Below are 15,240 nucleotides of genomic sequence, written 5' to 3' on the forward strand. Positions count from 1 at the left end.
ACCTACACGCTGATTTTATTAAGAGGATATGCACGCGGGGACTCGCGACTCGCGAGCAGTTAGGGGCATCCTTTTTTATGATCCTTTTATTATCCTTTTTTCCTGAAACCCCATTCAATCGTGCATTGGGATTCTTCTTACGAACCGGAACATGCAAAAATGAACGCATACAAAACGACGGTAGCGTCTATCACACTCTTGATGAGTGACTCAGTTACGTTGTTTAAGTAGCCTAATTGTTTAAAACTATTTTTGTTGTTGATAGCAACATGTCTAGGCCATCATAGGCTACATTTGTCATCTAGGCCCTATCAAACCCTTACGGGTAAAAAAACTGGATTGTGTGACAAAACTGCAGGTTTTTCAATATTTTTGTGCCCAAAATATTGCATTGTGCAGTACAATGTAGGCTTGCGTTGTCAGTCAGGGTCAACTTTTGGTCTTTTGTTATTTGCACAGCTTTATCAGAGCAACTGTAGCCTATGCCTATTGTAGGCCTATGTTACACAGCACAGCTGTGTTAGAGCAGTCTGAAATCATTCTAATTAAAGCTGGTTGAGTGAATACGAAACACTTAGCTCTTTCTGTTTAAAATATCGATATATATCGTATATCGCCAATCAGCTCCAAAATATATTGGGATATCAGTTTTGGTCCATATCGCCCAGCCCTACTTCAAATGTAAAGCACTTTGAGCTGCATTCTGTGTATGAAAGGTGCTATACAAATAAAGCTTATTAAACCACACCAGAATGTCATGTGAGATGATGCTTTGGATGGAGCAGTTGTAAAAGGATAGTAGCAGTTTCTGGGGGAGGTTGATTTTGTTGAGCGACCTAAGAAAATATAGCCGCTGTTGTGCCTTTTTAACAAGAGCTGTGATGTTGGTTGCCCATGTGAGGTCCTGTGAAATGTATGTCCCCAGGAATTTAAAGTCCTTGACCCTCTCCGCAGTGTCCCCGTTGATGTAGATAGGGGCATGGTCGGTCCCCATCCTCCGGAAGTCTACCACCACCTCTTTGGTCTTAGAGGTGTTGAGAGACAGGTTGTTGATGGAATACCAGGTGGCAAGTTTTTGTATTTCATCCCTGTAGGCGGATTCATCATTGTTGTGAATGAGTCCAACAACTGTGGTGTCATCTGCAAACTTGATGAAGTTGTTACTGTCATGAACTGGGGTGCAGTCGTGAGTGTATAGGGTGTAGAGAAGGGGACTTAACACACAGCCCTGGGGGGCTCCAGTGCTGAGTGTGAGAGAACGGAGGAGAGTTGTGAGCCCAGGCGAACTGACTGGGGGCGATCTGTTAAAAAGTTGTAAATCCAACTGCAGATGCCGGTATTGATGCCAAGGCCATGTAGCTTGGACACCAGTCTTGCGGGGATAATGCAGTTGAATGCAGAACTGAAGTCAACAAACAACAGCCTTGCGTAGGTGCCAGGATGTTCAAGGTGAGTTAGCACACTGTGTGCAGGGCTGTGTTTATAGCATCCGCGGTTGACCTGTTTGCCTTGTAGGCAAACTGGTGCTGATCCAGTATAGGGGGGAGGAAATCTTTTATGTGGTGTAGCAGTAGTCTTTCAAAGCAGGGGTTCTCAAACTTTTCCACGACAAGGCCCCCCAAATACCACTAGGTTCTGGCCAAGGACCCCCTTGATGTGTTATTAAACCCATCGACAAAACTACGGCAAATGTACAAATTAGGGCTGGGACAACGCATCGACGTAATCGATGACGTCGACGCAAAAAATACGTAGACGCAAAATATGAGCGTCGATTCGTCAAGTATAACGTGTGCTGCTAAATATTTTTCATTTTACACCTTCGGTGTTTTCCATACGTTGACTAATCTGTGGCTGGGCACCACGAAATCAAAACCGGCCACCACACATTGATGTTCTATGTTGTAGGCCTGCTATTTAAATTAAAGATAAGATAAAATAATTTCATTGAGCTGCACTTTTTACTCACACAGCCTTTCCTCGCCCCGCCCGCTCTCTCTCGTAATGAGCCCGCTGCTCCTCTGTGCATTTAACAAAATATTCACGATTGTTGAAGGATTGTTGTTGCCACATAGAAGCACTGCATAGAACACAGTGGGCTACATTGCTATTAAATCCGCTTAGCATCGTTACCATGCTGCGCAAATTTGTTCAAAACCGCTGCATTAAAGTTAAAGTAAACTCTGCTAAGGTCTTATCACAACATAGTACATTGAGGAGACTAAACGAAGTTAAGTTACAGTAGGCCTATGCAATCAAGCAGTAGCCCTATCTCAAAGCTAACGTTAGAATACTGTTTGGATGTCAAGTTTAGCATGCTTACTTGCAGCTGCTTGTATTACTCATGCAGGGCTCATTTTATTGACTCTGTTTGCAAAATCCCGATGGAAATGGAAAAGTGTTTTCAAGACTCAAAAGTGCTTGTCCAAAGGAGAAGTACGAACTGTTATTTGAACTACGTTATGAATTGCATCCACACATGATTCCCACACGAACGTCTTAAAATGACAGGCACTCAATTAGACATACACTAGCCTACTGAACTTTATTGAATGCTACCTCTGACTAAGAATACATTACTTTGCACTTGTAGTTACTTGCACTTCAGTCTTTTATTTTGGAATCTTAAGAGCAATAAACATATATTGCAATGTTAAAGAATTCATGTTTTTTCATTCAGATATGTAAATAAACATGTATAAGTTGCTATTAGTGAATTAATGGGGAGATAATCGATAATCGAATCGAAATCGAATCGGACTGAAAAAATGAATCGTTAGATTAATCGATGCATCGAAAAAATAATCGCTAGATTAATCGTTTAAAAAATAATCGTTTATCCCAGCCCTAGTACAAATACATTAAGCTAATCCTAATAATTATTTTAGCCGCAAGGACTTTGCGATGGAGCATACAGTGTGTAAAAATTGCATTTGGGGCTTTCTGCTATATGAGAGCTATCATTCTACTATTATTCCCAGTTATTATCATGGAAAATATAATGTTCAGATATGCGACAAATTATTATAATGGCATTGTATAACAACCCTCATAGTAATAGGTATATTTTACATTTTTCAATTGTATTTATTTGTTGCTTTTATTTTTCCTTCCAACTTGCTGAGGCCCCCCTGGCACCCCCTCGCGGCCCCCCAGGGGGCCCCGGCCCCCACTTTGAAAACCACTGTTTCAAAGCATTTCATGACGGTAGAGGTAAGGGCCACTGGTCTGTAGTCATTGAGGCTAATCGCCCCTGGCTTTTTCGGGATCGGCACAATGGTGGCAGATTTGAGGCACTTGGGGATGGAGCAGGTAGACAGAGAGAGGTTGAAGATGTGGGTGAAAACCTCAGCCAGCTGGTCGGCACAGTCCTTCAGCACTCTCCCTGGGATCCCGTCAGGGCCGGCAGCCTTCCTGGGGTTCACGCTGCGAAAAGCTCTCCTGACTTCCTCTGTGTTTACAGAAAAAGCTTGAGCATCTGTAGGCATGAGTGTTGATATTGTTGCTGGTGTTATACTGACCTTATACGGACCTATGTGTGAACGACATACACGCACATTACAGAATCTCCGTGTGGTTGTCGAGTGAGGGGTGGGGGCTTGTAGAGTTCACAAGATGCGAGATATGACGCAGAATATATGCGGCCGCTGCCTGTCACAGCTGCTGTTTGTTTACAAAGTGTATGCATTATGTAGGCTAAAGAAAAAAATCCATTGTGCATAGGCTAATACTTGAAGTAGTCACGTAAGTGTGCACTTGAAATTGACCTACAGTATTTATATGTGTGCTTCGAATAAACACATTTATCTGTTTTCAACGTTATGTAGCAGAATTACTTGGCTATGGAACCCCAAATCTGGTTTGCGTTGGAGAGAGAGAGCATGCACAAACTTTATGGTACCAGCCAATTCAGTATGCTAACTCAAGACTTCAAGGCCATCATATACAACGTTTTTAAGCAACAAACAAAATACTAACATAACAGTGAAGTGGTTCGTTTTTTCATGGTTTATTTTTTCCAAAAGCATCCTCTCCCCATGTGTCTATTGCATAAATAAGGAGCTTGGAACAAAGTTGGGTTTTCTTCGTTTTCATTTTCTCTAGGCATATTTATGCTCAACAAATATCAGCAAGCTCAGCAGTGAGGTCATGAGAAGGCTATCAATGAACAGAAAACCAACCCTGTTCGCAAACAATTTATTAAAGAAGCCCTATGCAAGTCTGGTTATTCCTTCGCTGTTTCTGGGTTTTTGACTGATTTGGGCTCGCATTTTTCACGACATAGCTCCCCCTGCAGCTTCGGTAGCAAGTGACTGCTACGCTAAACCCCCACTAGCTAGCGAGCTAGCCATCAATAAACCAAGCTAAACACATACAGTGGGCAGTGCTTCGACTTGGCCAGCTTCACTCGCGGTCCGCGCGTGGGATCAGGCGGTATCACGCGACTTTAATTTGTATTTTTCCAGTGAGACGCTGCAACAACCCAAACAACCGGTAGATGGCTCAAGTGAGCAGGGTGTCTCGTAAAAAGAAATGGAGCCTGGAAAACCCTACACAGACTTCACTACAGACTTTAGCAGACTGGTTTAGAAATAATGTAATAGCCAGAAATATGCCTGCCCTGCCCTAATAAAGAAATATTTGGTTAACTGCGAGTGAATCCCGTTTGCAGCCGTAGAGACGCAGGACAAATTAAACATTCTGGTTTTCTCCGAGTGCAACGATGATAGACAGACATCATTTGGACAAAATATAGAGTATTAACCTCCGTTGCTCAGCCAAATGCCTTCCTGTTACGTCCTGTTATCACGGAGTTACAGGCGATAAACGATTTTTGATGGTCACGAGTTTACTTCATTAGGGACTGTTCGTTATTTATTTAAGGGGCTACTGGAGGAGTTTTGGGAGCATTAGACCAAAAAGACATGACCCTCGCCAGCAATACATTTTTCTATGACCCTCCAAAGTGATTATGAAAAAATCACTGTCAACTTTTTCCAGGTTTATCACGTACTGTATTTTAACGTTTTCACATATTTGGCCATAAGCCGTTTATCATAGGCTATCACGAAACCAAACTACAAAGGCGAACACTTTAACAGGGGGAATTAATTGGGCATGAATCATGCTGAACGCTATTTCGCTACCTTAGAATAATAAGGTTCTATCTGCGTTTTGAGTAGGTACAACCGGGACGATTGAAACGGGGGACGAATGAAACATTCCGGTTTTCTCCGAGTGCAACGATGATAGACAGTCATCATTTGGACAAAACATGGAGCATATTAACCTCCGTTGCTCAGCCAAATGCCTTCCTGTTACGTCCTGGTATCACGGAGTTACAAGCGATAAACGATTTTTGATGGTCACAAGTTTAGCCTACTTCATTAGCGGTTTATTTTTTTGGATTATTAAAGGTTTGACTTCGTGCTTATTCAGTAGAGCATTTAGTGCTCTCCCCAATCCCAGACGTTCACATTGCATGTTTGTTTGTAATGGATGCAACCGCGAGATAGGCTATGCGTTTGACAATGACTTGTTAACAGAACCAAGACATATAGCCCAGGCCCAGCAGCAATCTAGGGACTGTTATTTATTGAAGGGGCCACCGGAAGAATTTTGAGTGCTTCAGTTGGAAGTTGCATGACCCTCTCTTGCCTGCTAGAAATTGTTCAATGACCCTACGACAGAATTGTTAAAAAAGACATGACCCTCCCCTGCCAATTGTCTTCCGCCCGCGCCACAGCCACACACTTTGTGATAACGTTCTTAAATCAATCTTTCCCGTGAGCTTGCATGCTACCAGTCCTTCCTTTTCAAATGTGTTGCGCCTGTTTGCACAATTTCACAAATAATCATATGTGATTAATAATATGACAAATAATCCCTGTGCACGGGGACCGAAACAATGCATGCCAACTTTTTCCGTGTTTATCACGTATTTTAACTTTCCCCCGCTGTCTTGCCGTTTTAATGTTTTCCCGTAGAATATCCCATATTTTAATACTCTCATAATAGCCCTGCCATCGGGCCTGTCTCTGTGTTGCCCTGTTGCTACCCCTTGCCCTTCCAACGAAACAGATGTCTTCAAATCATCGTTTTCCTTGCTTGAAGGCGAACTTAGAGTGATGTTAACCTTTTTAAGTTTATTTATTATTATATTTAAGTCTACGTGCGCACCTGAGGCTACTCAGCTGCAAGAGAAATAATTTCCCCTGTTTGTATGTTCACTGCAAGTTGGCCTACCATAACTTACCAACTCTGCACTGTAGACTGGCTATTTATATTTTTCTGTGAAATAAGCAAATGTATTTGTTCAACTTTATGAAGCAGAATTACGCATAGGCTACTTGGAACATAATACATAAAGTATTAACTTTCAGTGTTTTACGATGTCTTTGTCATGGGGAAGTGTTTTTCCCCATGCATTTATTCTAGGTTACTGTCAGTGACTGCCGTGAGATAAGCGGGTTCTGTGTTTCGTTCATGTCAGTGACTGACGCGAGAGAAGCGGGGTCTGTGTTGTGTTGCGTTAATTTATTTAATTTATTAACGCAGGAAGCGCGTTTGTATGGTTATATTGCTTGACGGGGGGGATCCCAGGCAGCTTTCAGCCATAAGGCTACTTTGAGAACATTTCAATTCACCCGACACTAATATTCAAAATGTTGAAAACTATTTCGGCATAGCCTATAAAGCAGTTTAATTAAATGGAATGTTAGTTGTAAACAAACGAGCTACTTGGTGAGGCTTGGCCTCACAGATGGCTCGTGCCTTATGGCCTCCTTACACCAAACAACTTTGACAAGATTTGGGAAAGATTCTTCAAAGACTGGAGTCTTTTGAGTAAAGCTTGAATGGGGGGCATTAGTTAAAAGACTACAATCTTTTAAGAATCTTTCCCAAATCTTGTCAAAGTTGTTTGGTGTAAGGTGGCCATTAGATGGCAGGAAAAATCTTCACGATAGGCCTATTAACCACCCGATTCACGTTGGCTGGGGGGAAGGGGGGCCATCAGACAATTGTGCCCAGTTAATCCGGCCCTGCCCCCCAAAAATCACACCTTCCCACCTCTGACAGCTTAAAAGAAGTCAAGAGGACTCCTTACTCACAGACCTATTCACAAACCTGCGGCATTTTGCCGTGTTTTGAAATCCTATGAAGCTACAGGAGCTTCCAATCGTGAGGAAGCAATTTTGCATTGTAGGCATAACTAACATGCAATAACGCCGCCAACAACAACCAAAACTAGGCTAATCATTGTCAACATGTAAATTAAATGTAACATTATTGTGAATCAAATTAAAATGTTCTCTTTTGCAAACGTAGGCATAGTAACAGAATAATTTAATAATGTTACAAAGATACTACATCAATCCGTATGTTTCATTAGGCTACTAGGCTATTTGTTTTGCCTTGATTCATTTAGGCTAGGCCTTTTTATTCAGGGGCCGTATTCACAAAGAATTTTAAGGCTAAAAGTAGCTCCTAACTGGCGAATTTAAGAGCAACTCCTAAAAATAATGGGCGCGTCACTCCTAACTTTAGGACTCCTAATTTTTTCACAAAAAGTAATTCACGAAGCATTTTAGACCTAAAAGTAGCACCTAAGTCTGGGACAGCTTAAGTCGAGAGGACTCCTAACTCACTAAGACCTATTCATAAACAGCTTTTTTGTGGCATTTTACGTTGCGATGTTTTGAAATGCGTAGCCTATGCGCAACAGGAGCTTCCAATCGCGAGGGAACAATTTTGCATTCATAAAAGGGATGCAATAACGCCACCAACAACAACCAAAACTACTCATTGTTAACATGTAAATGAAATGTAACGTTTCATTGTGAATCAAATTAAAATGTTCTCCTCTTTGCAAACGTAGCCTAGGGATATGGTGACAGATTAATTTAATAATGTTGCAAAGGTAGGCTACTGCATCAATTCATAGGCCTATGTTTCATTACTACTAAGGCTACTAAGCTATTTGTTTTGCCTTACTCTTTATTCATTTAGGCTAGGCCTTTTTATTCAGTTATTAATCATCTTCCGTCCTTCGCACTACTTGTGTAGCGCACGCACCTGTCACCTGTCAGTCATCATCGGAAGAGAGGTGTTTGGAATTCCCGCGTTACAATCGTCAGCCAATCAAGGTGGTCACTTCAGTCAAGCTCGTGCATGAGTAATGACGTCATCCATAGCCACGAAGACTCACTCCTAGTTTAGGAGTTGTCTGAAAGGCTTTGTGAATAACTTTTAAGAGAAAAACTCCAATCTAAAATCTTTAAGTGCGATTTAGGAGTAGCCTACTCCTAGTAGTAAGATAAAAGCCTTTGTGAATAGCCTACGGCCCCAGTTATTCATCATCTTCCGTCCTTGTGTAGCGCACGCATTCTGAGACCTGTCACCTGTCACTCATCATCGTAAGGGAGGTGTTTGGAATCATGCCCGCGTTACAATCATCAGCCAATCAAGGTGGTCACGCTTGCCCATTTACCCAAATTAATGGTTGAATATTACTGATGATCATTGTTATTTAAGAACATGCAGTGTGCGTAGGGTACCAAAAACATCTTGCTCGTAAAAAAGCATCATAACGCACATTCTGGCGGGTCTGTTATTTACTGTAGGCTGCCTTTATTTTGGGCAAGCCTGCATTCATTCATTCATTCAACCTTTATTTATTCTCGGAGGGTCATTGAGGGAAGCCCTCATTTTCAATGAAGCCGAAATTACAGAAGCGAAGCAAAGCGCTCCACAAACAGCCTGCGCTGACAGTAATCCTCCTGCCCCTGATAGGCCTACCACAGCTGTGGATAGTGTGGAATGTTCAAGTAATAACACAATCCAATGTGTGTCTCAATTGTCCCCCGCTGACCACCTCACACATTTCTCTAGATTTTGCAACAAACTTACATGACACAATGCCATAAAATATGCCAGTTTTAGGACACAGAATAATGTTTGTAGGCCAGGTATTGTCGAAGGTGCATGGTGAAGTGAAATTCTTACTTTGGAAAACAAACATTTGCCGATATCATCGCCGATCATCAGAATATTGCATCAGATTCTGTGTTCTGGACTGTAGGTAACTTGTTAAGCCAGTGGTTCTCAAACTTTTATTTCATTCCCCACTTTGATCAAGGGGCATGACTGATGATAGTGGAGATAACGTGTTATCCCGAGGCTTTTGCAAGTCAGCATCTTCGACGGTAGTCTATTAAAAATATAAGTTTTCGATGTCCCAAACGGAGAGCCATACTTTATTGTTTTTAGCGATCTCTATGCTACTCACAAAAATGTAGGCATGGGGACATGATGAAGTAGGTTATCCAACTGTCGTGTGTTAAATTATTGTGATTACGAGCCAGTGGTTTTCAAACATTATGCGTGACTCGGACATCTAACTAAATGCAACAGGCTCATATCGTCCTCGCATTCGCAAAATGAGGACCAGTGTTTTGTCAAATTGCAAATAGCTATTCATTTTAACTATTTTTTTATGATAGTAGCCTATACAAAAAGCACTTCATACTATCTTAATCTTGGAATATGGGGAGGGAAGTGGCGCGTCTGCAGTCAGCCAAATATGAATGTAATTCTGCGGCATAAAGCAGATGTATTTGTTTATTGTACAGAAAAATAAAAATGACATGTCAAGCAGTCAATTGACTACATTGCAGTCAAGAAGTAGGGCAAATGAATTTACGAAACCAAAACGTGGGTCATAGTTGTCTAAGCCTCTATTGCGTAGCCTGTTAAAAACGTCGCCAGATAGTATTAAATCGGCAACAACATTGTTTTCTGCAGAAGCCTACCCAAGGCTACAGATTAATTCTGAACAGTTATTTCTCTACTGGCTCAATTATCATACCACTGTTTTGATTTGCGTAGTTGCGTTAACCCCAACACTGACAATAATGTAGACAGCAAATTTCGATTTCGATTTTTGTTACCACCGTGTAGTCAAGCCTTAAGCCATACCCAAGTAGCCTAAATCGAGGTAATGTTTAATTATGCATGATTTATTTTGTTATTGAATTCGTAGGCTGGGATTACTCTCGGCAACAATTATGTAAGGGCATTAAATTAAATCACATTACAAAAACGAAGTTCACCCAAGGGTAGGCTACTTACAATTTCAACAGCAACAAAGCCAAGTCGGAGTCCGTTTTGCAGTCTTCTTAGAAACTTCAATCTGACTACATTTTCGAGTATTTCCGCCGAGTTACATCCGGATGTGTTCGGACCGCGACCAGAAAGTTGCATATTCGGTTTTTCCGCGGAGAAGCACTAGGGGGAGACGAAGCACCCACCAAACGACCCAAAAAGTGTTGTAAAACAATCAGAACGACTCTCAACCTGCATAATTAAGGTCATTTTTGCTAAAATTGTTGCATAGGGCCTCTTTAAATACTCCTGTTATTGTCGTCAACGACGTCGCTGTAGGCTACTGCCTTTTCAGCGCCTTCTGCTTATGATGATTCAGTCTTTTGAATTAGTTTGGCCTTGCCATGCAGTTGTAGGCTACAACGTGTCTCTTGCCGTTCCCTTCATGTGTTCTATCAAAATGTTGTATGCCCTCATGGACAGTAGCTCCGTGATGTCTGCATCTTTCCAGGTCGGAGATTTTCTGGACAGCACTATGCCACTCCATCATAACACTGGCATTTAAGTCAGATCTAACCACATGGACGCACAAAAGAAACGTCACTGACACGCCCTCTCACTAGGTGTGAATTTTAACCGCATGTTCTACGCTTCGTTCAGACACAGCACATTTACATAATGTCTAGAGGAAATACTAGGGGGGGAGTAGTAGAACAACCGGCTAAATTCGGACTTCCATATGACCGGTTATGTCGTTCAGATCTACGGCCCCACCGTTTAACATCCGCAGAACCTCCGGTCTTACACGTATGTCTGAAAGCGCTTGGGGAGTAGTAGAACAACCGGCTAAATTCGGACTTCCATATGACTGGTTATGTCGTTCAGATATACGGAATCTGCATTTTCCTCTGGAGTTAAACGTTTGCTTGTTTGTAGGCCTTATACTAAGGCTGTGTATTGATGTTGTGACAGGCTATGTTGTAAGAATGTGAAATGAATAAATATCAGAACAAGAGGCTTTTACACAATAGCCAAAAGATAATGCGCCTTTACTGTAGCTAGTAGAGTTTGCGAGGTGGAAAACGAGAGGAAATGATAGCGTTTAAAATGTCCATTTAAATTGTAGCCTGAATTATTTAAATCCAAAATAATAAGGAATATGAGGATGTTGCTATTAACTTTAAAGAGGGCATTTACAATATACCTATCTACAGCCTATGACGCATATGGATGTCTGCTTTAGTTGACAGCACGGTAAAGTCAAGTTGAAGATCTGGTGTCCGTTAATATTCTTGCAAATAGGCTGATTCATGTCCCTTGCATTTTGCAACTGCGAGGTCGATAAGCGCCCCACAGAAATGTTTCATTTTGCGAGTGAGATGTCCAGGCTGTCCCCTCTGAGACGCGTTCGCCCCCCAGTTTCAGAGCTATTCTAAATGCAGAATTGCACAGAGGGCCGCGACTGTGGTAGTTAACAAACTAGATCCTAATAGAAAACTGTTAGCTTTCCTGGCTAAATGGTATAGGCCTATTACACAAATAAGCAACCCAAATAAAATCTCCTGCGACCCACCCGTGGGCCGCGACCAGGGGGTCAGGATTTGAAGGGTTAGCTTCAGCCAGTTAGCATGTAATTTGGCCGCCGACATTTTTGAAAACATGGCGTTACATGGTTGCAACTTCCGGCACCAGTTTGCACATGCTGATTGGTAGATGACAGCTCATGCACGAGTTTAGTGTTGGGTACGAGCGTCCTCGCGCGTCCATGTTGGTTTGGATTTCTGGACGACCACAAATAAAACAACTAACTACTTGGATTAAGCTACTGATATTTGACTTAATGCCTACATGGTTTAGTCTGTATTATACCGGACTTTGTCGTTAATAAAATAAAAATGTAAATGTTGTCATATTAGGCTATTATTTGCCGTATGTGTGGGTTGACAAGGTAACTGACTATGACCATACATTTTAGCAGATGCAATGACCTATATCCAATTATTAGCCTACTCATTGCGTTGTGCATGAAAACTATTTTAAAACACAGGCTGTAGCCTAGTTTCTACCTGTAGTCCATGACAACACAACATCTGGATGTAACCTATGTCTCCCCAAGTGATTTAAAACGAAACAAATGTCAATGACTTATTTAGTTTGCTTTCTTGCAACATTGACATGATTAGGCTATGCATTTGATTTAAATGACCAGGCTGCCAGTCGAGGCAAAAGCCAAATATCCAACAACAGTTGCAGACTCTTTGCCTGCTCGAACCACAATACCCGAGGGATGTGCGCTTATCGGTAAGTCCAACTTGCGTTGGCTTCATTTTGTCTGCCTGCAAATGTAGCCTAGGTTTAACCGAGTTTAACAAGCTGCAAATGCACACTGGGTGCAGCAAATATTTCAGCTATCCACAAGTTTCTTACATCCCATATGTCTACTTAATTTTAGTAATTTTCGTTGGCTAGCCTATTGCGTAATACAACCTGTCCAAATATAGCATTTAGGGTTCATTATTAGCCTAAAGTGACTCAATATTGATTCGCATTGTTTATTATCACATATGAACATCACATTAAATAACCTAGGACTTCAGCGACAGAGCAAACTTCTACCACCATTCCCAATATGTTATCCCAACCAATTTAATACATTTGCGCTTATAACGAGGTGAAGCGCGTTCCCGAACAACTTCTTTTCCTCTGAGGGAATGTCCAATCTTCATCAACGACATACCGTTGTACCTTACGTTGTCTCCGTCTGTAACGTGGAATCTAATAGGCTAATTCTAGCTGGTGCCGGAAACGAACACCCATGAAACGCCATTTTTGTAAAGATGGCTGCGGTCAATTTCAAACTTTTTTGGCTGAAGTAGCTAGCCTAGCATGGTCCATTTAAATGAATGGGGGCGGGACTTAGTCACTCTCTCCAGTTATATATAATACCTCCATGGCCGCGACCCAGTCTTTGGCCTATAAGACTGACTGGATCTGCTCCTAGTTATTTTAATTCAGTAATAAAGACGTACATCCCCAACCGCCCACTGCAGTCTTCTAATGAGCGTCTGTTGTGTTGACCAGTCATAAATGCTAGGTCTAATTCAGGTCTCTTTTCCTCAGTGGTTCCATGTTGGTGGAATGAGTTGCCCAGTGCTCTCCGTTCCTGTGATAGTTTTGGGTCGTTTAAGAGGGGTCTAAAGACATTCCTGTTCAACATGCACTTAGTTCTTTAAGCGCTTCTTATGCATTATGGTTTGTATAATATTGTTTTATTTCCAGTAGGCTGTTGATTAATTTAACATTATTGTTTATTATTGATATTCTCCTTAATGTAGTCTTACCATGTTATTGTTTTTATATTATTGATTGAATGGACATTATTGTTTATTATTGCTTTTTTCCCCCTCATTTAATATTGAGGCATGGAAGATAGCCTGATGATATTTGGATGATGTTAACATCCATCATGATGATTCATGATGCTTGGGAAGTTGTTTGTTTGAATTAAAATAAAAGTCTCATAATATGGAGAGCCTCCTTTATTTATAAAAACAAAAGTTACAACTGTAACTTATCCCCCTTTTGCATTTAGCACTGCATATCAATATATTTTATATCAGCTTGTTTGATACTATAAAGGTCAGTGCTTGATTTAAATGGCAAATAATAGCTGATCACTGTAACAGAGCTGATACAATGCTGATAAATGAAGTGACTATGCAGCAAATGTTTAGATTGATTAGTGTCAGATCACAACATTTTTATTTCAGATTTGTAATAATGTTATAGTAGTAAGGATTTTTATGTTATGTTTAACTGGAAACTAGTTTTGATAACCTTTAAATTATTTGATGATTGAAATGTGATGGTATGTCATACACAATTCTAGCCAATCAAGCATGAATGGGAGCGGTGTAACGTGATTCGCTATTGAGATCATTATTGTTGAAAACTCTCAAGAGGGTTGTGCCTATAAGTTCCCGATGCTCAATGTTTTCTCTTTCAACAACTAAGTTGCCACTCATCAAAACGATTAGGCGTCTGTGATTAATTTGTCTTATTTGACCAATAAGATCAAATAGAAATCCTATAAGCACAGTCTTCAGTCTCTTTCTCCCAGTCTCTCTCTCTCAGTCTCTTTTGTTTTTGTCAAACCTAGAACAATTAATTGGATAATAAACACCTGAAGAAATGTTTGCTTGTTTTTTTCTTGTTGTGTTCTTTGTCTTTGTCTGAAAAGTAGTCACTCATAATACATTCATTACGGATATAGACACCTTCAATTAATATCTTATGTCCTTTCTTTCAAGGTGGGTCCTCAATCACCATCACTGCAGCCACTAATGGAAATGTAACATTACAGCTCCTGATGGAAGGACAGATAGATGAAATTCTATGGAAGCACAAAGGCAACAAGATGGTGGAGTGGGAAAAAACAAATAATCCCACTGAATATTTAACATTCAAAGGACGGACCAAATTGGACTTTAAAACTGGCAAAGTAACCATTGTAAAACTAACCAAAGATGACAGTGGAGAGTATGAAGCAGAAGTGCTTATTGGTGGATTGTTAAAGACTGTAAAGCGCTTTGTTAAAGTAATTGGTAAGTGCATTAACTTTTATTCACCTAATGGCATAATAAAATTAATTGTACAACAAATTAGTACAAAATCCTTTGTGTATGTGTATGAGATGTACATGTGGAAAATAGGAAAATAAATCAAGAGTCTATGTTGAGTACAAATATGTCTTCTGAAGGCCTAAACAGAGCCCAGCCAAAAACTCCAATACAATTTTGATCAACTTTGAGGGACAGCTATGACCATGCAGGATCATCCAGACCAAACGTGACGATTTTGCTACATGCTATTCCTATTTATGTACCAGCATGCAAAATTTGAGCCTCCTACATGGTTTAGTTCTTGCACTATGGGCTTGTGAACTTTGACAAAAAAAAGAGGCTGAACAAAATCGACACCCCCCTCCCCCCCGTAAAACTGTCTGTATCTTGGAAAGTATTGATCTTACATAAAATTAACCTCCTGGGTAACATAGGTACACTTCGTAATTTTTTTTAGATTTTTTTGAGACCTAAGTGTGTGGGCCCTGGTTGAATTGACGTGGAATGACCCATG

At 40.8% G+C, this 15,240-nt stretch overlaps 1 protein-coding gene across 1 annotated transcript in view; it reads left to right on the forward strand.

Annotated features, from left to right (window-relative positions):
* Positions 1-15,240, forward strand: part of LOC143136465 (uncharacterized) — a 60,930-nt gene that overhangs the window by 14,207 nt on the left and 31,483 nt on the right. Inside the window, exon 2 of the mRNA XM_076297189.1 lies at positions 14,415-14,708. Coding sequence (XP_076153304.1) covers positions 14,415-14,708 — 294 coding nt within the window. The remainder of the gene's footprint in view (positions 1-14,414; positions 14,709-15,240) is intronic.

The sequence above is a fragment of the Alosa pseudoharengus genome, unplaced genomic scaffold (assembly GCF_046254945.1).
Source record: "Alosa pseudoharengus isolate Yale_2024_CS ecotype anadromous, Long Island Sound unplaced genomic scaffold, YU_APseudo_1.1 YU_APseudo_1.1_scf_20, whole genome shotgun sequence".
Classification (NCBI taxonomy): Eukaryota; Metazoa; Chordata; class Actinopteri; order Clupeiformes; family Clupeidae; genus Alosa; species Alosa pseudoharengus.